Below are 25,402 nucleotides of genomic sequence, written 5' to 3'. Positions count from 1 at the left end.
AGAGAGGAAAAGTCACATAGTTTGATTTGAGTGAGTTCCAGTAAGTTGGTTGGTATTCAGGGACTTCAGTCTCATTATTGTGTCTCTGTTTTCAAAGTTGTGGAGAGACATAGGAGTGGAATGCTTCATAATCTCATAGGATTCTATGATCATTAGAAGAGAAAAAGAGTTATTTGATATCCTAGCAAAGCTGTTGGAAGTGACAAACTTCTTTGGCATTTTTGTCTACTATTTTTAGAGTCAATTACCATAAACAGCGTGGAATTTTCATATGAGAGTCTTGACAGGACACTTGCATATGGAAAGATCAGATGCCGATGTGTATCAACTTTGATGTCAATAGTTGCACACCTCAGAAAAGACATGGCCAGTAGGGGTTTTATCCACCCCATAATATACAGGAAATGTTTAGTGACTTTCACATCATGTAGCAGTGTGCTAATACATGAATATGAAAGTGCACTATGACACTTGTGATTCATGGACACTGTACATGCACTCTTTGAAGAAATCAAAATGTTTGTACAGTGCTATCACGTTCTCTACCCTTCTGATTGAGATTACATTTTGATAGGCACGTACGTAGTAGAAGAGTGTGTAGGACATGTCTACTCTGTATGTCCTGTTTTTTGTGCTGTGCTTTGTGTCGACAAGATCTCTGTGGTGTTTAATTTTGGAGAACCAATTGACTTGTAAGGGGATGGGAACATGAGCTGTAAAGAAAACTAGGCAAGGTTAGATGTTGGATACAATACACTGTCAGCAGGAAGATAAGGCAACTAGTTACAGCTGTGTTACCCACAAAATGGTGTGTTTATGATGTAAGAGTAAAGACCTCAAAAAGTTGTAACTAAACAGAATGATGTTTCCATGTGCTGGGAGAAACAAGAATCAAGTAAAGTCAGTGAAGCAAAACATGTCCATCTTTGACGTGAGTCAGATCACAGAAATCATTGCTGTATATTGAAAGGCAGAATTTGTATGCGTGAACCCTTTAAACTCGGGCACAATTTAACATTCATGTGTATCTCGAAGCTGTACTGTGCTTGGTTCGAGTTACTTCGTACTGAGTGGCGGGAAATCTTTGAAAAATATAATGACACAAACGTTGCGAATTGTAACTGTACTCCCCCGAATCTCATCTTTGGATGATATTGTTGCGCAGGCCATAGCAAACTCTTGTGTTTGATTTTGCACCAGTACACAAATTCGTCGTGCTCCTATTTTGCAAGGTTGATGAGTGGCTGTTGCAGATGTACAGTCTATTCTTAGTGCCAGGATATGAAAACAGCAGCAAAAATTATCAGCCTTAAGGCGAAAAGCATCAAAGCAAGGCAGTGATTTGTTTTGTCACCATTTGCTGGTGGATATTATTTCTTTTATTCATTTCCTTGGCTGTTATTTTGTTACACATATTTTTGACCTTTTTTCATTTGTAATACTTACCAGTTTCATGACCTGTTTGGTAGTAAAGAGCTAGAGAAGTAGCCCATCATGAAAGTGTGTGCACTTTGTATATTATTCACATCGATGTCAATACTGGATGTCCTTGAAGAAAATCTACTCGATGAGCACTATGTTGAAAGGTGAAACACAAATATCAGTATTGTGAAGTACATCAAAATTGTAAATGTTTTGTTTGTATTCAGAAGTATCAAGTCAACACCAATGATAAGTTATTTATCATGATGATATATATGTGTTTTATTTCATAATTTTTATGATCAAGTTTTTTTTTTTTTTTTTGATTGAATGTTTTTGGCTTTCTGCTTGTAACTGTATTGAAGACAACCAGGGGTATGCACTCAAACATTTCTTTCCTTCCAAGCAAACTTCCCTGTTCATGTGTGAAAACGTAGCTTGAATTTCGTGAAGTTAGCGGTAACGTTTTGCTCTTTCCATCATTGTACCATGTGTTGCAACTGTCGTGTAAATACCTATAGTGTTATTTTACTATCATGTATATAGTAATCCATGTGAATAGGATGTGAATTATTCAGAAGTGTTAATAAATTCTTCTTTTTTTTTTAAAGAAAGTGGACTTTGATGCTTACTCTTTCTTTGATTTCTTTTATTGCCAATGGCTTTACTAGAAATCATAGCCATCATAAATACATTTTATAGCATGTGTTCTTAATTAAAGCAAAACAGATGAACACAAGTCTTCCTTAGCCCGGCCGTCCACTTAACAGACACCTACATTAAAAGGAAATGAATATAGGCCGTGCATATACTTGTGCTGTTCTACCAGTTACAGATACATGCCCCATTTTAACCATTGGATATGCAACTCACTAACACTTTGCACGTGCTTAAAAGTACTTCAAGATCTCGAAACTTTACAAATACATCAGGGTTTGACATTAGCTTATTCTCTGGCGGCCTATTTGAGCCACTAAAACCTTTGAATCTGAATTTTTTGTTGCCAAAAAAGGAAAAAAGTAGCCAAATAAAAAGGGGAAAATGAATATTCATTTTAGATTTTGACTGCCCGATTGGACCACCAAAGGACACACTTTTTGGAAATTTGGTGGCCTAAGATCAATATTTAGTGGCCCAGAGCGCAGGTCACTGCTGATGTCAAGCCCTGAATATGTTAAGAGTTCTACCAGTCGCAAGTATATTTCTCATTTCAATCACTGTAACTCCTGTCAGCAAGCTTTACTGGTGCCAAAATCAATTTGAAGATTCCAGTCATTTTGTCCAGTACTCAGTCGTGTTTATCACAAATGAAAGTGTTGACAAAGTTGACAAAAAAGACAAAAGGAACAAAATAAATGAAGGTGTTCCATCGTGTTTCTAACCCCACATGCCCCCCTTCAACACACACACTCACGTAGACACACACTCTTGCAGTCTTGCTCTTAAAAATCTATGTCGTTTACTCAAGGCATCTGTGCTACAAGAACATTCATTGTGGAGACAGGTTGGGTCACAAGTCATAATTGCCGCAGATAAATCAACTCCTAATGACAATGTTGGGCTCACCATCAGAAACACAAGAACACAACCTTTCATGATGTGTACAGTCAAACTCACATAAATCAAAAAATTGGTTACCAAGGTAAGTCAAAGAAAATTCTAGCCCAATTGGATATATTAAGCATGTTTTAATTCTGTAAGTCAAAATTCACTAAGTTGAAGGATTTTCTCTGATCCAGTAGTATTAGCATTCAACCTAGGCGAGGTTGACTGTACTCTGTTGTGAAGAGGAACTCTGAGGGGTCAAGTGGGATTGTTCTTTAACCCTAACCAGGCCGGGCTTTTTTGGGTATTCTGTGGCCGGGGAGGGGTTGATTCAACCCTCCCCCCCCCCCCCCCCCCCCCGAGATCTCGGCCGTCGATCGCGTAATCGCCATGAAATTTGGCACGTGCATTACCTGTGGCGTAATCTACCAAGCTATACATAAAGAAATTGAAATTTTCGTCATAATAATTAATTATGCTAATATATGCATAAAATCATACATTTTGCTCTAAATCAGAAATTAAAGCTCCTAGAATCCTAATTTTTGGTGAAAACATTCTTTGTAGCATTCCTAACAATGTACTTGAGAAAAAAATTTGGTATCAAAATCAATTTCTTATGTATTTTCTTGTTTCATGAATTTATGTATTTCCTTGTTTTTTCGACCCTTTGTTTTATCATTTTTTTTTCGCAAAATTTATGACAGAACCTATTTCAAGCATAATTATGCTAAAATTAGTTTCAGCCTAAAAAAGTGAAAATAATCATATCTTTATGAATAAGAAGAGAAAACTCCATTTGCATAGACTATACACAAAATCACGTTTTTGAGCCATTTTCGGTCTGACAGGCATGTATAAAACGTTATGCAGCGTCGTAATGGTATGCGTGATTTTCACGAAAATGGTGTCAAAAGATGCGCGAGACTTGAAAGTAAAAAGTCAGTGAACGGCGCAGTCAAAAAAGTTCGCGCGGCGGAGTAGTCGCGAAAAATGTCGAGGGGGGGGTTGATTCAACCCCCCCCCCTGGCCTTTTTGGGGTTAAAGGTTGTACATGTATGAGAAAAACTGAGCAAACAATATCAGTATGAATTTCTCATTCATTTTATTGCACAAATTCTTTATTGTCTGTAGGAAAAACAACAATGAAAAACAACTTTGCACCAAAATCATGTGTAGAGTGAACCGTCCTCGCTGAAATACTACATCGCCAAAGAAGCATGTGAACATGAGACACTATACACTTGCATTTAAGAATAAAAAACATTTATGAATAAAAAATATTTCATACATTTTAATACGAGAATACACCATTGCATTGCAAGTTAATGAAATTGACACTGTAGTTTAAAACTGATAGCCATCAATGATACACTTTCAGTCATAAAAATCTGTCATAAAGTAAACAGAAATCCTTCTGTTTATACAGAAATCTGTTCGCTCTCACACATTTGGTGAGTAAAAACACAATAACAACATAGGTATTACCAAGGCTGGTAATTTAAGTGAATCTGTTTCACAGTTAATTTACATGTCTCAAAGATGTCTCAAACTTTCCACACTACTTTTGCTCTTTATATTGTAGAAATCTCATAGAAGGCATCACCATTCAAGGGCAATGAAAGCTATTTATCATATAACTGCATGTAAAAAATAAATCTTAAAATTTTACTACCAGGCATTAACACAAATGTAACGATACGTTGTGGACCAATCCGTTTCTATACACCAGGATAAATTGTGTAAAGCAACGAGCTGCCACAGTAACTACTACACTGTAGTTATCATAATTCCTTCCCAATTTTGTTTCTCTACATGTAATACATATATCTATGTACAACTGTATAACTATTGAACACAACTGCAAAGATGTTAATGAAAGGAGCACTGCACTGATAACTGATTCAAATCTTATGCACACCAAATCTTTATAATTCGAGTCGTTTTTGACAACCATTGAGCCAGCTGAAGTTTCCTGACACAGCAACAATTATTGCAAGCAAGCTGGACTTCAAGTATATGTACTGAGTGTGTTCACGTGGCTGGAATGACTTGTTACTAGGGCCTTACAAAAAAAAAAAGCAAAGCAAAGCAAAGCAAAACAAAACAAAAAACAAAAACAGATTTGAATACATTGGAAAGGGGCCCATCAGTGAAAATAACATGATGTAAAGCACAGGTTAGAAAGGCAGCAAAATAATGGTGGAAGCACATTGTTGGAGATGAAGAAAACTGCTATACTTACTTGACAAAAGTGAATATAACATTGGATGGAAGATGATGACGTATAAAAGTGAGGCAATATTTCATTGGCAAAACAAATGCACAATGATAAACAGTGATTCACAATAATATTGAAGACAACCCTCTGTTTTGTTCCACTTACAAACCACCACTATCTTTTATTTACATAGTTCTACACAGTGTGATGACAAACACATCATGCATTATTGATGGTTTCACAGCAACTGTAATGGACAAGAGAGGACGAGACACGAGATAACCACAAGCTGCACGTGAGAAGGCATGACTATAACGGCTAATACTGACGTGGATGGCTGGCCCTCATTGTAGGTGGTACCCCTCTTTTACCAAGTAGTGTTGGGTGTGAACAGGAAGAAGCCCCTAGTTTAGCGAAGAAAATTAACATTTATAAAGGAGGGGCATAGACACTATCACTAATTTTCAATAGAGTACCAAAGTGTGATGTCATGGTCATTCATTGTCATGGAGACTGGTTCTAAACAACCTCACCTGGCCCAAGTGTTTATGCACACACCTGGTTCCAAGCCAAGCTATAACAAAAGACTGTGATATTATCACTTTGGTACTCTATTGCCTTCTCTTTATTTTCAAATGGCAGATAAGTGCAAGGTCAACCAATTGATACACTCCTTATTAATCATTATAACTACGACATTGTATATGTGAGGGGTTCCATGACATTTGCTCCTGCGAGAATTGCTCCCATGAAATACCTGCACGCTGAGCCAAACATAAATTCTACCTACAAACATAACCCTAACCCTAATCCTAATCCTCACATCAAACTAAATCTAAAACCCTATCACAACCCTAACCCTACAGCTGTAAAGTCCTTGGAGAAAATAAAAACCGAACAACTATCGTAGGAGCAAATTTAGTGTCGCAATGTGAGGAGCCAATGTGGCTCAGTGGAAAAAGAAAAGAAAAGAAAACAAAACACTGACTCTCAGTCATAAGGTCCTTGGTTCAAGTCTGTTGGGCAGCAGAGGTCATGTCTGATATGACAGGCAAGGCACTCCATATAATTTTCATGCCACACAGCTCACTCTTTGAGGTGAATTCTCTTTCTAGACGGAAGGAAGGGGGGGGGGGGGGGGGGGGCTTCTCCTACTTCCTGCGAGTTAGCTTCACATGAATTCCGCAGGAGGGCCGGAGAATGAGTTCTGCCATGGGGCGCACTTCTTCAATGCTGGAGAGGGATTCCACTGAGAAGCGTCTCAGGACAGTCGCAATGAGCACCTTGTCCTCCATCATTGCAAACCTTTGACCTGAAGACAAAAACACAAACATTATCATTGCAGCATCACAGATTGAGAGAGAGAGACATGCACACATACACAGACATACACACACATTCTCACAAGAGGCTTCAAGCGGGGATATGTTAATTTCCACAAGGCAACCGTACTTCTTCCCTTAGTTGTCTCTAAAAAATATATGAAAGTGTATACGATACATATTTTGTTTTGATACACTGATTAACTGAAATGGAAATCATCAAATCTAATATTTCAATTGTTTATTTAGTGAAAAAAAAATTAAAAAAATAGGCTATATGTAAAGTATGGGTGCATAAACAACAATAGAGGATATGCATAATAATTATAGTTTCCCCTCTTTTTTGGATAGTGTGAAGTACTATTTGCCTACATGCAGACACCAAACATGCAAAACAGGCAAGTGCATTACATATCCTTATGGTACCCACTGGGCCTTACGAGGACACTTTTTCATTTGTTTTAATTACACTGAACAAACAGGCATATGGTCGGTGTGGAATACATCCCTGGCTGGTTGCCTGGAGTGAAATTCACCAATAATGGCAAAACAATTCCTTGGTGTTCTTATTGATTATTGTTTCATCTTTGCTTTTGTTTGTGTAGGGGTTTTCTTTTGCCACTGTCAAAAATACTTGGATCAGCTTTTATAAAATCCTTGAATGTTTTGTGTGCATGCAATATATAACTTTCACTATTTTTGAGATGCAATAGCTGAATGCTACATTCAGTCCTCGTAATAATGCCTGTTCAATAATGAAATTTGTCATATCATTTTTTTAATGATTTTTTGTATGCTCATACGGAGAAAATGAATTTTCTCCCTATGAACATATGGAAAATAAACAGAGATAAAATTGAATCCTATTAAACCTGAAAACACTACCACTATCAAGCACAAAGTCCAAAAAGTTCTAAAACAAAACTCATTCAAGTGATGAGAAAATAATCAAGGAGGAATCAAAACAAACTTGGGGATCTACGTCTGTAAAACCAGAAATCTTTGAGCGCATTAATCTTTTGCAAATTTTGCAAGGAACCAAGATTTGTGAAAGTAAAATGTATGTGCATGTGTTTGTCTACACAATGCACTGAACTCCAGTGGCAATTCACGAAAGTTTCATGCAGCAGTAAAGGCTATCGGCAAAAAATTTCATGCTGCGAATGTTTCTGGTTTTACAGTATGTCCGTTTTACCGATGCAGTTTCTTGGTCCAGCAGAGAATGGTATGTAGGCATATGGATGTCTCTTGGCGGAGTTCTCTGGCAGGAACCGGTCCGGGTCGAACATCAAAGGATTGGGGAAGTACTGCGGGTCTCTGTGGACAGCACCAATGGCCACCAACGCCAGAGATCCTTTCGGTAACAACTTTCCGTCTGTTCAGGTCAAGAGAAAAGATACAATAGAGCTCAACAAAGTTGCATATTGTCAATTATCAGATTATATCTTCTTGTATGGTGACAGCAACACCAATGCAATGAAATCTTGGTGGTGTATGTAAAGCTTGAGGTGTTGAGCCCACCACACACCACATGATCCGACCGGTCTTGTGACTGTGGTGACTTGACACCGCACACTGTGCACTCGGACTACACAGCTGGGCTTACGGCTGTACTAGCATCAATACATGCACTGTAACATGATTGGCTGAAAGTCCACGACCAGTCATGAAAATTTGGCATGTCAAGTCTCTACGACTGACAATGTGACCCAGTCACACAACTTGAAACTGGCAAGGCAGGTGACATCACACTTCTGGTCTTTAGGTCGTATGACCGATGAATTGTGACATAGTCATGCAGAGTGCAGTGGCCTTAACCCATATCGGGCCAAGTATGGGATATTCCGTAGTTCGTTCAAACGCCTCTTGGGCCACATACGGAATATCCCATAGTGAATGAGATGACATTTAAAGGACGTCATTCCAAAGTTCTTTCACCTTCTAACCTTTGACAACATATCCCAGAATGCTTTGCTACACTGTCTGCAATAATTCAAGAAGGTTTTGTCAGTGGAACGCCACCAAAATCTTAAAAATCATCGGAAAAAAGGTGTGTTTACATGGAATAACGCGAATAACCATGAAGCGTCAGTGGGTACTATGTACAGCTGTACGGAGTGCTCGATTCTGGATTTTCTGCAGCAGTTTTTGAGAAGGTGTGGACACTTCCAGGGCGACGATTCGACTATGATAATAGTCCCACATGTACATCCACATGTATGTACAATAATTGTATAATTCAGTCGAACCTGAAAAGCTGTGGCTGTATCTATCGTGACGAGTTTCGCTTCAACAGACTATACATGTAGGATGCACACATTATACTATCAATTTCCCGTGCACTCGCAATGGCTTCATCGTCATAAATACAAACACAAACCTGCAATTATCGTATCAATGGTCATGATATTTATATGTCCAGAGAGCTGACACTCTTATCATTTCATTTCCGGTACTGGATGTGTAAAATTACAACATTTGCTATTTTTAATCCATGAATGAAAGCAAACAAACAAATTGATTTCATAACTTTTGGATGACTGTACTTCACTTCTGCTGAGTGCTATGACTACACTGTGCATTGAATGGCAGGATGTCATATATCATTTAAAGGGAATTTTATCCTCTTTCAAATGATATATAACTTGTCTATTTTTTGTTTACTGTTTGCTAATGAAGAGCGATTGTTTGGGGAGTTGTCTGCCTGTCGGCGTGTGTGTGCAAATGGTGCTGGGCCACTGCGGTGTTTGTTTACACAAGTGTGTTGGCCCGATGTGGGTTAAGACTACAATGTTTGCAGTTAATTCCCTCACACTGGCTGACCTTTGCAAAATGTGTACATTCTGTCAATTAAGCCGACAAGACTTAAAAACTATACTTTTTTTTTGCTGCAAGTCCAAGTCCATATTATGCCACATATTACATCTTGGAGCAATATCTATCTTCCACTGGTCAGGCACATCATCTCACCTGCAACTTTCCAATTGCTTGATCTTGATCTTGTTTGAAAAAAAAAATCCTAAGAGCAATAGACATTTTCTATTGGTCAAGGTGATTGAATAAATTGCCTTATGATCTTTTAAGTTCATATTCAGATCTTCTGGCAATATTTTTTGTACTGTGCCCGTTAGGAATGCATTACCTTTTTCTGTTTGCCCTTTTCTCCCTCCTTAAAACACTTCGTAAATCAATTTTGTGCACTCCAGAATCAAAAGTACAATGTTCAAATGAGAAATGTTTACTTGCATATTCGGTCCATTGAGCTGGCTTGCTAGAGACATGGGAGTTCAAGGCACCGCTTCATGAAAGTTGTCAGCCCTGACAAGACGTCAGTCTCTGACAATTCCAATAAAATCCTTGGTTTAGATTAGCTAAGAAACTCTGGTAACTGACTATTACTATGGTAATTGTCAGAGCCTGATAACTTGTCAGGGCTGATGACTTTCATGAAACAGAGCCCAGGCCATGCAACAAGAACAACAGCAATATATCTGGTATATCAAACACTTCCATCCTCCCTCTTGCTTTAGCTTTACCGACTTTCCTCAATCACTCCCATTCGATGGAGATGATCGACTCACCAATCACACAGTCCTCCAGAATATCTCGACCTATTGCTGGCACAGATGGAAAGATGCGGAGAGTCTCCTTCAGGACGCAGGCCAGATAGGTCAGCTTCTGCAGGTCATCTGATGTCACCGGTCGGTCACTGTCACCTACATATCAATTACAACAAATGTTTCATTTCGATTTCATTTGACTTGAGTTGCTTCCGAATTTTATCTTCAGGAGCAACAGCAATGGAAATGACACAGAATGCACATACATTGTATAATGTGTGTTAACAAATAACATGGAAAGAGGTCACTACATGTACTTATTCAAAAGTGCTATACACTGTATATACATATATACTGAATTTTGTACTCATTTTGCTACCAATGTAACACAGGAGGGAAGCATAGGAAAAATTGAGACTAACTTCCTGAGTTTCAAATTAAGAGAGGACAAAGTTCTAGGTACAAAGTCTGCTGTAGGCATGGAAAACAATGTTTTCTGGATTTCATGCTACGGTGGTGTACCTTGTCACCAAAACTATTGACAACATTCTACGTCATTTGATATACTTGCTGAATTATATTTGATATACAATGCAAACTGGATATCACAGTGATTTGATTCTAATCTTTAAATCCTCCTTTTCCCTTTTCTATGAGAGTGCACTGCATAACTCTCTCTTATTTTAATGATCTTTTGAATGGGTTAGGATGGTCCAATTTTAACAAATAATATCTCATTGTTAATCTTAGAGATTATTCCTCCAAACTATGTAGAAAACTGCAAATTCATTTTGGCCTACTTTTTGTGGGTTTTGAGCTGGGCGGCCACAAATGTGCTTACCAAAGATCTCATCCAATTCTTGATGTAGCTTCCTCTGTACTTTGGTGTGATGACCAATGAGAAACATTGCCCAGTAAGCCAGAGCTGCTGTTGTATCATGGCCCTGTCTCAGATTGAAACATTTTGCAAAGCATGCATAAATATAAAGTGCATAGCCCAAGTCAATACAATATGTGAGATATGATATACAGCAAAAACATCTAATAAAGCAAGACTGCAATTTGATCAAACGATGTGCATAATTAAAAACTTTATCTTTAATGCATGCATCAACTTTCCCTGCTCTCAAACATGAGCAATTTCACTCGGGGAACATAGCAAAGATTTTAATACAGAATACCAAAGAACTTTATAGCTGTTGCTAGAGAAATGTTTCTGGTAAAAGTTACTATTTATGAAATTATTAATCAAAGACACAATATCCACGATACTCTTTCAGAGTTGTGAGACAATGACATCACAGGATCATCTTCTTGGCATACCAAATGAAATTACAATCAATTGCACATCACGAAAATGTGCAAAACTCAATATCTCTATAAATTCCATAACACTCTCACTTTATTGTTAAATAAACCACTCTTTTTATTTGATCGTACTCTGTCGGTGTTATTTTTAAACAAGGGGTGACATTTCACTGTTGGCTTTGCTCCACAGCCATACGTGTATCAGCCTTCTTTATGAAGTTATGGTCACTCATCCGAAAGACATACAAAACATCATCAATTGCAGACGAGCAAAAAGAGCTGGTGACTGCAAAGCGCTATAGTATATACAAAACATGCTGCCTGAACATGTTTCTGCTGCTTTTGAGAGATATCTCCTCTTCCGATCTGCAATTAAAGGTGCATGGTCCCTGTGTTTTAGTCAAATGCGTACGCGGGCGCATTGCGCAAGTTTCCTATAGAGACCTACGCTATCGACTCCTCTTTAGCGCTTACGCTTTGGCCCCTTCCCCCAAGTCCGAAGAAGTCCGATCCACTGTAGTTAGTGGTCCGATCACAGTTCGGCTCATGATTCGGCTGAGGGGGATGACAGCTTTAGCAAACTTCTTTTGTGATGTCATAATAACAAGCACATATGCACGCACCCTGGCATTACTACAGACTGCGCGATGCGCAGAGAAGACAACGAAGGCAACGTTACTTAGCAACACCTACACACTTTACTCTTGATGACAGCTCAACTTCGGTAATCTTCGTACCAATGCTAACGGTGATTGGCAGTATCATCAACAGCGCCCTCTACACTACCGGGACTATGCCCCTTTAAGGGCTCAACAATCATCTTACCATTCTACTTTGGCTCTTTCACTTCAGCTTATCTAATTAATGTTTCACTACCTTACATGGAATTTTTGCATTGAAAGAGTTTGCACTCACTCAGAGGGACAAAACTTAGGACTATAACCCCACTTAGTAAACACAACATCACACAGTGTTGGCCAATTTGGTACTAGCTGTGTTTAGGATACAAGGTTAAGCTTGAATATGTTTCACTCTACTCATGCCATCTGATAAGTAGAAGGGAAGGGGGAGGGGACAGACCAGACACCACACTTGACCTTTGACCTCACCTCAAACATGAAGGTATCCACCTCCTCCCTGATGTCATCCAGGGTGAAGCTGGGGTCCTCCCGGTGCATCTTCAGCAACAGGTCCAGGAAGGCGATGCGCTTCTTCAGGCTGTTCTGGTTGTTGTCATCGTCTCCAAAGTATTTGGGGGGTTGGTTCTTCCGTTCTGTGATAATCTGGGTGCAAACAGAATGAACAATGATCACAGGGTCTTGAATATGAATTATTTTTGTGTTATTTTCATTGGATTTCACATACAAGCACTAAAATATAGAAGCCTTGGGAAATATCCGTTTAGATCATTATTTTGTTTATATATGTTTGCATGTCCTTTAGCAATATAAATAATTTGAGTCAACAGAGGTAGTTGATCGCACAATGACAGATAATTGAATGAGGGAAGGGGAGGGAGGGAAGGAATGAGAATAAGAATGACAATTTTATAGATATTCTGCTTTTTATGTATAAAGCTTACGCTCAAATTTCTTTGAAAGATTTTATTAAAAACACTAATGATCATTTTCATGTATTTCAATTTTTCTGTTCAAAGGGTGTCTCAATTGATGTTCAAAATGCTGAAAGACTCACATGACATCATAATAAACTGTTAGCTATAAGGAAGTTATCGATGTATATTGCAGTAATTTACTAGGGTTGGCTGTCTCCCTATTTCGCTTCTGCCAAAGGCTTCCGTCATTTCAGGAATATTTACAACAGTGTTTCTGCAATGCCCGATCTTGCTCAGCTAATCAATGTCATCAATCAGAGAGCTAGCAGACTTTGGATCCCTATTTGAGTCTTGTCTACTAGTAACGGGATGCTTCGAGTGTTGTTTAATGTGGGTCACTAATCAGTTTATGGGACCTCTTATCTCCACACCAAAGATATGACTGAATGTCACACTAGATGTTCTGAACGATTTTGCCTGAGGCAATAAGTCCAATGAGAGAGAAGCAAGATCACAGTAATAACAACAGGAACTGTCTTCACATACGCTGACGTTAATATGTCTGATGTCATCTGATGAAGATCACAATGACAAAACTTTCTTTAAAGGTGCATGGTCCTGGTGTTTTAGTCAAATGCATACGCGGGCACACGGCGCAAGTTTCCTATAGAGACCTACGCTATCGACTCCTCTTTAGCGCTTACGCTTTGGCCCACTTCCCCGAGTCCGAAGAAGTCCGATCCACTGTAGTCAGTGGTCCGATCACAGTTCGGCTCATGATTCGGCTGAGGGGGATGACAGCTTTAGCAATCTTCTTTTGTGATGTCATGATAACAAGCACATATGCACGCACCCTGGCATTACTACAGACTGCGCGATGCGCAGAGAAGACAACGAAGGCGACGTTACTTAGCAAAACCTATGCACTTTACTCTTGATGACAGCTCAACTTCGGTAATCTTCGTATCAATGCTAACGGTGATCGGCAGTATCATCAACAGCGCCCTCTACACTACAGGGACTATGCCCCTTTAACATGTAATATCCATGAAATGGGGAGGAAACCCCAGAGAGTGAATGTATTGCACATCTCTGCAGAGATTTTGACCAGTGAGGCTCTGTACACACAAGGGTAAAATGGGCCTGCATTTCTAATCCCAATCTTGGAAATAATTTTCTATTCCATTCATTTGTTTGCAGTAAAACATGGAGCCAGCAGTATCTGCAGTGGTGAACAGACCACTTTTGTATTGTAAGGAGATTGCAAGTAAAGGCAAAATAATCCTACAGCTCAAGAATAGTTTTGGCATCGGAAAAGCATATTTTTTACCCATTACCTGTAGGATCTGGATGTGCCTTGTATTAACCCTATACAATATTGCCACATCTCAGAGACAGTAAGTCACAAAAGTCTTTCTAAAATTCATTGACATTATCTAAAGCATTATCCTTTCTAAGTATAAATGCTGGTGATGAAAAGGACTTGATGAAAAAGCAAATTAAGGAGTATGAATTCTAAAGAGAGACCATGCACTTCACACATTACTATTCTGGTGTGCGGGACAACCTCTGAGCAAGAAACAAACGCTGATATCAAACTGACTTGCACACAATTGATCTTGTCATAAAACATTTTGAATAAAACTTGTATTCTCAATTGTGTCCTAACATGATGTCCTCTCTCTAAGAATGTGAATAAACAATAAACATTTCTAGAAATCTGTTGCAATTTCATGAATTTATACATTGGCTTTACTGTAAAAAAAATAGCAAACTCCACCATACCTTAAAGATGTCACACATTTCCAACAGCACAATCATATAGTTTTGGACATCTTGGCACAAGCCCCCCCCCCCCAAAAAAAAAAACCTTTAGGGAAAGAAAAAACTAAGGATCCAGCTCCTTAACCCTAAAAAGACTGGGGGGGGGGGGGGGCTTTTTGGGCCCTCCCCTCGACATTTTTCGCGATAAATCTTGAACTTAGAAATCTCGCGCCGCGACGTTTTATGACTTTTTTCTTTTAAGTCTTGCGCAACTTTTGAGACCAAATTTGCGACACTTGGGTACGCGGTTCTAAAGTTACGCAATATTTTGTAAGTGCATGTCAGACCTGAAATTTCTTTAAAAATGTGATTTTATGTACAAATCCAATGCAAATTCCGTTTCTGACCAAAATTCATAAATGTATCATTATTTTTACTTTTACTGATCAAAATCAATTAATTTCATGTTCTTTATGATCGAAATAGTGTCGCCGATGATTTCCATAGAAAAAAGTAGAAATTACGCAATGCGTAATATATCTCCCCGCCGGAAGTAGCATTTTGTAGCAAAATGTACAATATAGGTCAAAAATCAAGGTCAAACGTAAAAAAATCAAAGGTCAAAATTCTGTGTAGAAGTTTTGAAGAATTCACCTAGTGCCATCGCATAAAGCAAACGGAATCGAAATCGGGTTAGAAATGGCGAAGGAGTAGCATTTTGTAGCCAATGTACAATATAGGTAAAAAATCAAGGTCAAAGGTCAAAGAAGTCAAAGGTCAAAATTCTGTGTTGAAGTTTTGAAGCCCTCACCTAGTGCCATCACATAAAGCAAACGGAATCGAAATCGGGTTAGAAATGGCGAAGGAGTAGCATTTTGTAGCAAAATGTACAATATAGGTGAAAAATCAAGGCCAAGGTCAAAGAAGTCAAAGGTCAAAATTCTGTGTAGAAGTTTTGAAGCCCTCACCTAGTGCCATCACATAAAGCAAACGGAATGGAAATCGGGTTAGAAATGGCGAAGGAGTAGCATTTTGTAGCAAAATGTACAATACAGGTCAAAAATCAAGGTCAAAGGTCAAAGAAGTCAAAGGTCAAAATTCTGTGTAGAAGTTTTGAAGCCCTCACCTAGTGCCATCACATAAAGCACACGGAATCGAAATCGGGTTAGAAATGGCGAAGGAGTAGCATTTTGTAGCAAAATGTACAATATAGGTCAAAAATCAAGGTCAAAGGTCAAAGAAGTCAAAGGTCAAAATTCTGTGTACAAGTTTTGAAGCCCTCACCTAGTGCCATCACATAAAGCAAACGGAATCGAAATCGGGTTAGAAATGGCGAAGGAGTAGCATTTTGTAGCAAAATGTACAATATAGGTCAAAGGTCAAGGTCAAAGGTCACAACTGAAATTCTGTGTAGAAGTTTCAAAACTCCCATGTAGTGCTATCATATAAAGCAAACAGAATCAAAATTGGCTCATAAATGACAGAGAAGTAGCAAATTGAAGATTTTGATCACACACGGACGCACAGACAGACAGACGGACGGACGCACGGACACACACACGTACGGAGCCCGTTTCATAGTCCCCTGCTCGAACTCGTTCGGCGGGGACAAAAAACCATTAAAAAAAAGTCGAAAACAATGAAATACATAAGAAATTTTTAAAACAATAAAATACATAAGAAAAAAATTTTGATACCGCCGTTTTTTTTATGTACATTCAATAATAATCCTACACAGAGTACCTAAACCAAAAATTAGCAGTTTTGGACCTCTAATTACAGATTTACAGCCATTTTTTAAAATTCATGCATAAATTAGCATAATTAAATTATTAAAAATAAATCTTAATATTTGTGAAATAACAAGGAAAAGTAGAAATTACGCGGTGCGTAAAATATGTCCCCACCGGAAGTAGCATTTAGTAGCAAAATGTACAATATCGGTAAAATATCAAGGTCAAAGGTCAAAGAAGTCAAAGGTCAAAATTCTGTGTAGAAGTTTTAAAGCCCTCACCTAGTGCCATCACATAAAGCAAACGGAATCGAAATCGGGTTAGAAATGGCGAAGGAGTAGCATTTTGTAGCCAATGTACAATATAGGTCAAAAATCAAGGTCAAAGGTCAAAGAAGTCAAAGGTCAAAATTCTGTGTAGAAGTTTTGAAGCCCTCACCTAGTGCCATCACATAAAGCAAACGGAATCGAAATCGGGTTAGAAATGGCGAAGGAGTAGCATTTTGTAGCCAATGTACAATATAGGTCAAAAATCAAGGTCAAAGGTCAAAATTCTGTGTAGAAGTTTTGAAGCCCTCACCTAGTGCCATCACATAAAGCAAACGGAATCGAAATCGGGTTAGAAATGGCGAAGGAGTAGCATTTTGTAGCCAATGTACAATATAGGTCAAAAATCAAGGTCAAAGGTCAAAGAAGTCAAAGGTCAAAATTCTGTGTAGAAGTTTTGAAGCCCTCACCTAGTGCCATCACATAAAGCAAACGGAATCGAAATCGGGTTAGAAATGGCGAAGAAGTAGCATTTTGTAGCCAATGTACAATATAGGTCAAGAATCAAGGTCAAAGGTCAAAGAAGTCAAAGGTCAAAATTCTGTGTAGAAGTTTTGAAGCCCTCACCTAGTGCCATCACATAAAGCAAACGGAATCGAAATCGGGTTAGAAATGGCGAAGGAGTAGCATTTTGTAGCCAATGTACAATATAGGTCAAAAATCAAGGTCAAAGGTCAAAGAAGTCAAAGGTCAAAATTCTGTGTAGAAGTTGTGAAGCCCTCACCTAGTGCCATCACATAAAGCAAACGGAATCGAAATCGGGTTAGAAATGGCGAAGGAGTAGCATTTTGAAGCCAATGTACAATATAGGTCAAAAATCAAGGTCAAAGGTCAAAGAAGTCAAAGGTCAAAATTCTGTGTAGAAGTTTTGAAGCCCTCACCTAGTGCCATCACATAAAGCAAACGGAATCGAAATCGGGTTAGAAATGGCGAAGGAGTAGCATTTTGAAGCAAAATGTACAATATAGGTCAAAGGTCAAGGTCAAAGGTCACAACTGAAATTCTGTGTAGAAATTTCAAAGCTCCCATGTAGTGCTATCATATAAAGCAAACAGAATTGAAATTGGCTCATAAATGACAGAGAAGTAGCAAATTGAACATTTTGATCACACACGGACGCACAGACAGACAGACAGACGGACAGACAGACACACGGACACACACACGTACGGAGCCCGTTTCATAGTCCCCTGCTCGAACTCGTTCGGCGGGGACAATTACCTATTAAGTTTTGTAGATTACCTTGTGGGTGACGCGCGTGCCAATTTTCCTTGCGATCATGCGGTCAACGGCCAAGATCTTGGGGGGGCCCAATGAGCCCCCCCCCCCAGTCCTACGAGGCGTCAAAATAGCCCAGTCTTTTTAGGGTTAAGCAAAAAATTCCCGGTATAAAGTTTGTACTTGTATGAACAGAGACGAACAGAGACAAGTCAATGTGATAGCTGAAGTATGCAAACATACATCCTGTTACCATGGAAAATAAGCAGGGCTTTGAATGAATGAGACAAATAACTAGAACAATATGCTTACAATAAGTGATGAGAAGAAAATGATCACTAGAGTGACAAACGAAGAGGTATAAAGGCAAATATTGCTCACCATGTTGGTCATGTCGTGCAGTATTCGTAAGCACTTTGCATGTTCTTTTCCAGAGTTCATGCTGTCATAGACAACATCCGGCCACGTCCATGGTTTCTTCTGCCGCTGCTGAATCAAGTCACTCATCCTGTCAAGTAAGATATCACATGACAAATTGCATCATTATTTTGTTTCTATATTATCTTATTATTCATGGGGGGGGGGAGGAGGCACAGGCTAAACTTATACATTTGAGTTATGAGTTTTGATTAATTCTATGCAGCCACCAGTGAAGAAACTAAATGCATTGGGCCACGTCCATGGTTTCTTCTGCCGCTGCTGAATCAAGTCACTCATCCTGTCAAGTAAGATATCACATGACAAATTGCATCATTATTTTGTTTCTATATTATCTTATTATTCATGGGGGGGGGGGGGGAGGAGGCACAGGCTAAACTTATACATTTGAGTTATGAGTTTTGATTAATTCTATGCAGCCACCAGTGAAGAAACTAAATGCATTGGAGCATTCACATCCATCCTTGAATCCTTGGTCGGGTGTTAGTGAAATTATCCACCCTCCGTAACTTTGAAACAGTCCAAAACACACTAGGCTTTGCCTCATGTGTCTCTGACAGTTCCAAAATTACTTTTGGGTGGATAATTCTTCCCAACACCCTCTACAATATGCAGTATTTGTACAGTGACATGCTGAAAGTTTCACAGCTAAGCCATGGAGGATAGAGCAGCACAAAGCGGAGATTATGCCTGCACAGACACCTAACAATATTGACACTTCCTTGCTTTAACATATTATGGTCAACCTCACGCGCCACTATGAGTGAAACCAATGAAACATTCTCCTTTGTATACAGTTTTAAATAGACGATTCTATGGATGTTCAAGTGCTGGTGTATCCCACGCAATCCTCTCCCCTAAAAAGTGCAAGTATTGTATAAGAATGAAATGTGAGTACTCCCTATATTGTATTCAACATAAGGGCTTAAAACCAGGATACAAAACAAAAACAAACGACAACAATGAGGAGAAGAAATATAAACAGATGGAGAGAGAGAGAATACAGATCTTTGTAATACCTTACGACTGCCTCCACATACTCATTGTTCCCATTTCCCTGGGCATTCATCTGTATGCCCATAGCAGTCTCTACAAGAAGATAAATGGGGAGAAAAGGCCACTTTGTGAAAGACTCAAATACTACCATACTGAAAGGTAACCAGAAGAAAATATGAGCTTGATAAATTCACTGAAAGGGTATATACATTCTAAAGATGGCAGAAAATCCATGGAGTATACAGGAATATATGTATGATACATCCATTGGGAAAATCAGAAGGAAATATTTTGAAATTGGTCGATGAATGAAAGGGGAAGAAAACCAAGAGATATTGATGAAACAAGGAGGGGGAAGCTCATCTACATATATCAAATGAGTCATAACTTTGAATACTGTAAAAGTGGAAATTTTCACGGTGGTGAAATTTTTTCGCGCACTTCACGCAACCAGAAACTAGCGAGAAAATAAAAGCATGTGAATATTTTTGCTTGCCATATGTTCCAGTAGTTGACGTCTTGATTCCGTGGAATTAAAAACACGCAAAACTCTTCTTACCCTGCCAAGCGCGAAAAGTCAGTCGCGCGAAAATATCCACTTTTACAGTACACCTTGTACCAGAAGTGTACAACAGACAGACAGCTGGTTTATCAATATTGTATGGAAAGTATACTGAAAAGAGACAGGTGATATATAACAATGCAATGAATATACATTACAGACCTACATGAAGTTGACAAGGGTACCAGAGTTTTATTATGATAACCTGACTTGCTCAAATCAGTCATAGCATGTGAAATAGTGGAGTATTGAACCGGCACATACTAGGAATGCTTAAAGACCGAAGACTCGATTTATTTGATAAGACACTATGCTTCACCTATGTGTATACTACTAACGACAAGAGTTACATTGTTCCTACCACTGATGATGTCCAGCACACAGAGCGTGATGTACGGGCAGATGTCCACTGTGACAGACTTGTGGGCTGCTGACCGGTCCAGCTTCTGGCACATGATGATGCTCTGCTCATTGAAGACGTCGATGAAGTTCTGCAGGACTGCAAAGTGAAATGCTGGAGTGAGCATCTTGCGCCGGTGGAACCACTTTTGGCCAGAGCTGGTGGATGAGGCATTGTAGTTGAAACAAGAAATTACATGTATGTCCGTGGGTCACTGGATTAGAAGTTTTAGTGACCTAGACTCCAGTATTACCTTCATATATTACAAAATTAAATGTCATCCCTCTTTAATATTTAGACTGAATTGTGCCGGCAAAATGTGACAACAGATTAAATTAGATGTGACAAAACAGGTAAAGCTCTTGCATCGAGTCATTTTTATTGCAACTGATTGACAAACTGCCCTACATCGATGTAAATAAGCACGGAATTCATCAGTGTTTTAGTAGTAGCCATGATAAAATATCATGGGCATACATGGACATCCTGTCTAGTATGAATGCCCATGATTTCTTTTGCATGGCTACTATTAAAATCCTTATTAATTCAGTGCTTATTCATGTTGATGTAGGGCAATTTGTCAATCAATTGAAAGTAAAAGCCTTGACTAAATGTAGACTGTTTCAGAGACCTTTTCGACATAGCGCAGAAAAAGAGAAGAAATTGACTCATGAATATACAATGTATCATTTAAATGACAGGATTTCTCTGTCATATCACTGGGACAACCTTGAGAAATTTTGTTGATGGAGGTTGTTAAAAAAAACCCCCAAAAACCAAAGCAAAACAAAACAAAACTTCTTGTTCATTGATCTACCCCCATCCATTCCTGACAAGTGTACCAAACGAATCCTTTCTCATGCATGATTGTACCTTGTGAGGAGACCCAGTCCAAGCCATGGCTCCAAGAAAGAGTAGACAAAGCCCTTCTTGATGTGACGACTGTTGCTCAGTATGGTCTACAGGTGGTAGAAATGATGCATGATCTAAATCTATTGCCATAACATGTGATACAGATCATAGTGAATCCCTAGTCAGTTCAAATGGTCTGGACCATAGTAATCTGCAAATTCATCAAGAGTATTGGAGTTGCAGAAAATTTGGCATTTCCTGGCCTTTCTCCGTCAAATTGATATTTCCTACTGATACACTAACTTTCATATGACAGGTCTCATGCTATCCCTATGTCCCATCCACATCAAATACATTTCAATTACTCGCCTATTCCATAAAAAAGGTAAATCTAGCTGATCCACTAACTTTGTTATATCTAATATTATGGATATTCTTCTCAAACTATTGCTTATGTACCATCAGTTCTACATACATAATCCATTTCTTCTTTCTTTCCATGAAAACAGCTAGTGAATCCTAAGTAGATTAAGATGATAAGTAGAATAAAGTTGAACAGTGCATTGAAAACATGAAATAAAACATAAAAAAAGACAATGTAAAACATTGTATACTGCAAGGAGGAACCCACTGATATGTAATCATGTATACCGGTAAACCACTGTCTTTAAAACAGATACAGCAATTGATCCACTAACCTAGTTCATTGAGACAATGCTCTTGAGAGCAAAACTTTGATCTTCTCAATGGAGTGATTTTATCATCACAACAGGGCAGTAAACAAAAAACTATTTGATGAAGATCAGTATCACATCAACACAACAAGGAAACACTGAGAGTTTATCGCAGCAAGTCAAGTGTTTTACTCTTGCATGAAGATAACAAGGCAGCATGAAAGCCCTCGCCATATTGAAAGAAACACTTGTACACTCACATTAGCTTATTGCCCTACTAACAAAACTTACACATAAACTGGGATATCAAAAAAAAAGAAGAAGTTTTCTGCCCAGATAATTTCAAACGTACTCTTTCTCTCTGTGCCTGCAAAGTTGAAATTCCAGTCATTCCCAATTTCTCACAAATCAATTACAAAATACATGCCTTTATGAATTCCTCTTCGAACTTGTAATAAATCCATGCAGTCAATCCTTCTCAGAAAATGTTACCAATTGTTTTAACCAGATCCAAATATTTCCTGTTTACCATTTACCAAATAAGTCATTCTGCAAATATCAGACATAAAAGAGAACCTAATAAAACATATGAACTGACCATGGCACTTATTTCACATCATTCTGTATGCTGCCACGATTTTTTTTTTTTCTGACAGACATGGGGGAACATATCAATGACGTTTGAAAAAAAAAAGGAAGAACAGCTGTGGGATAGTCGCATAAGTTTGCTACAATCAAATTAGCTTCAAGCGGAATATGCACAAACACAAATGGATCAAAAATCTTCCACATGTCATTTTGCTCCTGTCCAGTGAATAAGATCAAACCTGAAATACTTCTTGGGAAGAAAAGAAGAAGCCATCTGAAGCTTTACCTCAATGACCTCTGCATCGTAGATAAACAGAGTCGGGACAACACCGAGCCAGAGCCGCATGAGGCCCTTGGACTTTTCCCGGTATGTTTCAAACCAATCATTAACCTGCTGTACCAGCTCTGGGGAATGAAGGAGAAAATAACTTATTAAGTGACAGTTTCAATTCAATACATTATAAGTGACTCAATCCAGGGACCCGTTGCATAAAAGTTACAATTATGGTAACTTTGCCATCCAATGGTAACTACCATGGTTAATACTCAACAGCCAATCAAAATCAAGAATTCCATGGAAGTTACCGTTGGGTGGCAAAGTTACCATAATTGTAACTTTTATGCAATGGGCCCCAGTTCCTACCTATCTACTGTAAAAGTGTAAATTTTGGCATTCTCAAGTAATTTTTCGTGCACAATCTGGTAAAATAAATTTCATGTTTTTAATTTCATAGAATCAAATAGATCAAATATTACTAATGTTACTCATTGCCAGAAAAAAATATCTGCGCACTTTAATGCACTTGAAAATGTCAGGACTGGTAACACCTCTGCAAATCAAAATAAAATACTAAAAATGCACAACAAAAATCACATTCTGAAAATAAAAGTTACATTGGTTAAAGAATTGGAATATTAAACACAGCATGCATGCTTGAGAAAATTTGGTGAATGACAATCTTTGTATTTTTATCTTATAAAAGAAAACAAATCCTTCATTTAAAAAAAATGGATATAAAATTCTTATTTCTTTGACAACAAGAACAACAACAAAAAAAAAAACCATATATGTATCATATATACATATGCATGCACGCAGCACAGGTTTGGCAGCTCTGTAGTATTGGATAAGATTGTCGAAGAGTACACTTTTATGGGAAAAGTGACCATAGGGCAGCATGTATTTGCTCTTTAACAAAAATAAAGAGGGGGCGCGTACCCGGTTCACCCCCCTTTGGATCCGACACTGTAAACAAAACATTGAATGTCAGTGGTGGCAATTTGTGAAAGTTTCCTACTGCGAATGTTAACCGGTTTTACAGTATTCCAATCATCAGCCGCACTTCTCACAAAAAAATAGAACAAGTCTTACCGATAGGGTCATGCTTGAACTGGTAAGTGTTACCAACAAAGGGGATGGCTGGTGGGCCCTCAAACTTATTGAAGATGAACCAGAGCCTGATGAATCGAATGAGTGGGACAGCCAGGACGGCTGTTACCACAAGGACGACAGCGACGCTTCCCATTCCAAGCACCATCTTGGCGGCAGCATCAAACTTTTTACGTCATTACTCACACCAAGAATCATCTGTTCAAAAAGAGAGATTCGTAATTGTTTTAATAGCAAAGTTTTCGACAGAATGAGCCTCATAAGTCATAGAGTAGCAATATAAAACAACACCTGTGAATAAGCATTGTAAAACCATGCTAGTTCAGACAGGGGCGTCCTATCTGTTTTCATGATGGGGGGGGGGGGGAGACGAAACTTAGAATGGGTGTGCAAGGGAGCCAAGTGACTGAGCTGGGGGGGGGGGGTTGTTGGAGGAGATATTTGCCTCCCATGAGAGAGAAATTTGCATTTTCAGACCTGAAATTCACAGATCTGGTGCGCATTTTTGGTGATTTTTTTTTCCTATTAAAAAAGTAAGACTATAGAGTAGCATCCGAGTATAAAGATCTAGTAGTGAGTAAATATTCATGCTACTTGCAAGGGAGATTTTGCATTTTCAGAATTAAAATGTTTACCACCCCCCCCCCAAAAAAAAAAAAAAAAAAATCAAGGGGGGGGGGGGGGGGATCTACCCCGGATTGATTGTATCATTGCATTTATCGTGATTCAACCATGAACACTAAACTTGACCACCCCATACTCAACTCAAGAACACTGTGGCGAGCCGACCGTGCTGCATTTACTAAGACAAAGGGAGATTCCCCCTTCGTTTGATGAACAGGTCGCTCATTCGAATATTCAAATACCACTTATAGGCCCTACTGTGAAGTTTCATGTTGACCAGTGATTATAAAAGTAAAAAACCCTATCATGTCATGGTCATGATTTTAGTTCATTAATTGCTCATCACGGACATCCTGATCAGTGAAGAGATCTGCGCAAGACTGGCTATCTACCTATTAGACCATGTAGACAGAAAGATTCGTCTGTCCGGAGGAGTCTTTTATTTTTTTGACGTTATCACTCTCATAAGGAGGGGATCCGTGAAGCCAGACGCAGTCTCCGCGGAACATTTCCCCGACGACCAGATACAGACCGATCTTTCGGTCAATCTACCTATAGCTATAGGCCCTTAAATTTCTACACTCAGATAGTAAGCAAATAAGCAACGTTGGTGAAGGTGATGGGACAAACTATCACTTCCGAGGCGATCTGGATGTAGCTATCTTTCCAAGCGCAGCTGAGGAAAGATAGCGTACACATTCAGATCGCCGAGGAAGTGATAGTTTGTCTCATTGCCTTAAACTAAAAGTTGATTATTTGCTTTATATTCCACATCTAGGGTCCTAGAAATTCCCATTTTATTCCACATCTGAAACCGTTTTAGCTGTCTTTAGGTATCCTTAGGGCTTATAGGCTACGTGTGCGCGTAAACGACAAAACAATGAATTTGCTGTGCGCACCGCGC

The 25,402-nt window shown here is 38.8% G+C and overlaps 1 protein-coding gene across 1 annotated transcript; it reads right to left on the bottom strand.

The window, feature by feature from the left end:
* Window positions 1-6,339: 6,339 nt before the first annotated feature.
* On the bottom strand, window positions 6,340-23,868 carry LOC139720736 (cytochrome P450 4V2-like). Its single transcript, XM_071632091.1, has 11 exons — window positions 23,857-23,868; window positions 22,771-22,887; window positions 21,244-21,329; window positions 20,332-20,528; window positions 19,432-19,501; window positions 18,356-18,482; window positions 12,488-12,661; window positions 10,912-11,014; window positions 10,092-10,226; window positions 7,706-7,885; window positions 6,340-6,500 (listed from the first exon to the last, which is right to left on the bottom strand). The coding sequence occupies exons 1-11, from the start codon at window positions 23,866-23,868 to the stop codon at window positions 6,340-6,342; spliced, it is 1,362 nt and encodes a 453-aa protein (XP_071488192.1).
* Between the last annotated feature and the right edge of the window lie 1,534 nt (window positions 23,869-25,402).

This window comes from Diadema antillarum, unplaced genomic scaffold (assembly GCF_040938485.1).
Source record: "Diadema antillarum isolate AM-2024a unplaced genomic scaffold, OU_Dant_1.0 scf00000132, whole genome shotgun sequence".
Classification (NCBI taxonomy): Eukaryota; Metazoa; Echinodermata; class Echinoidea; order Diadematoida; family Diadematidae; genus Diadema; species Diadema antillarum.
Note: the sequence above shows the minus strand (reverse complement) of the source record. Positions and strands in the feature narration are given on the sequence as shown.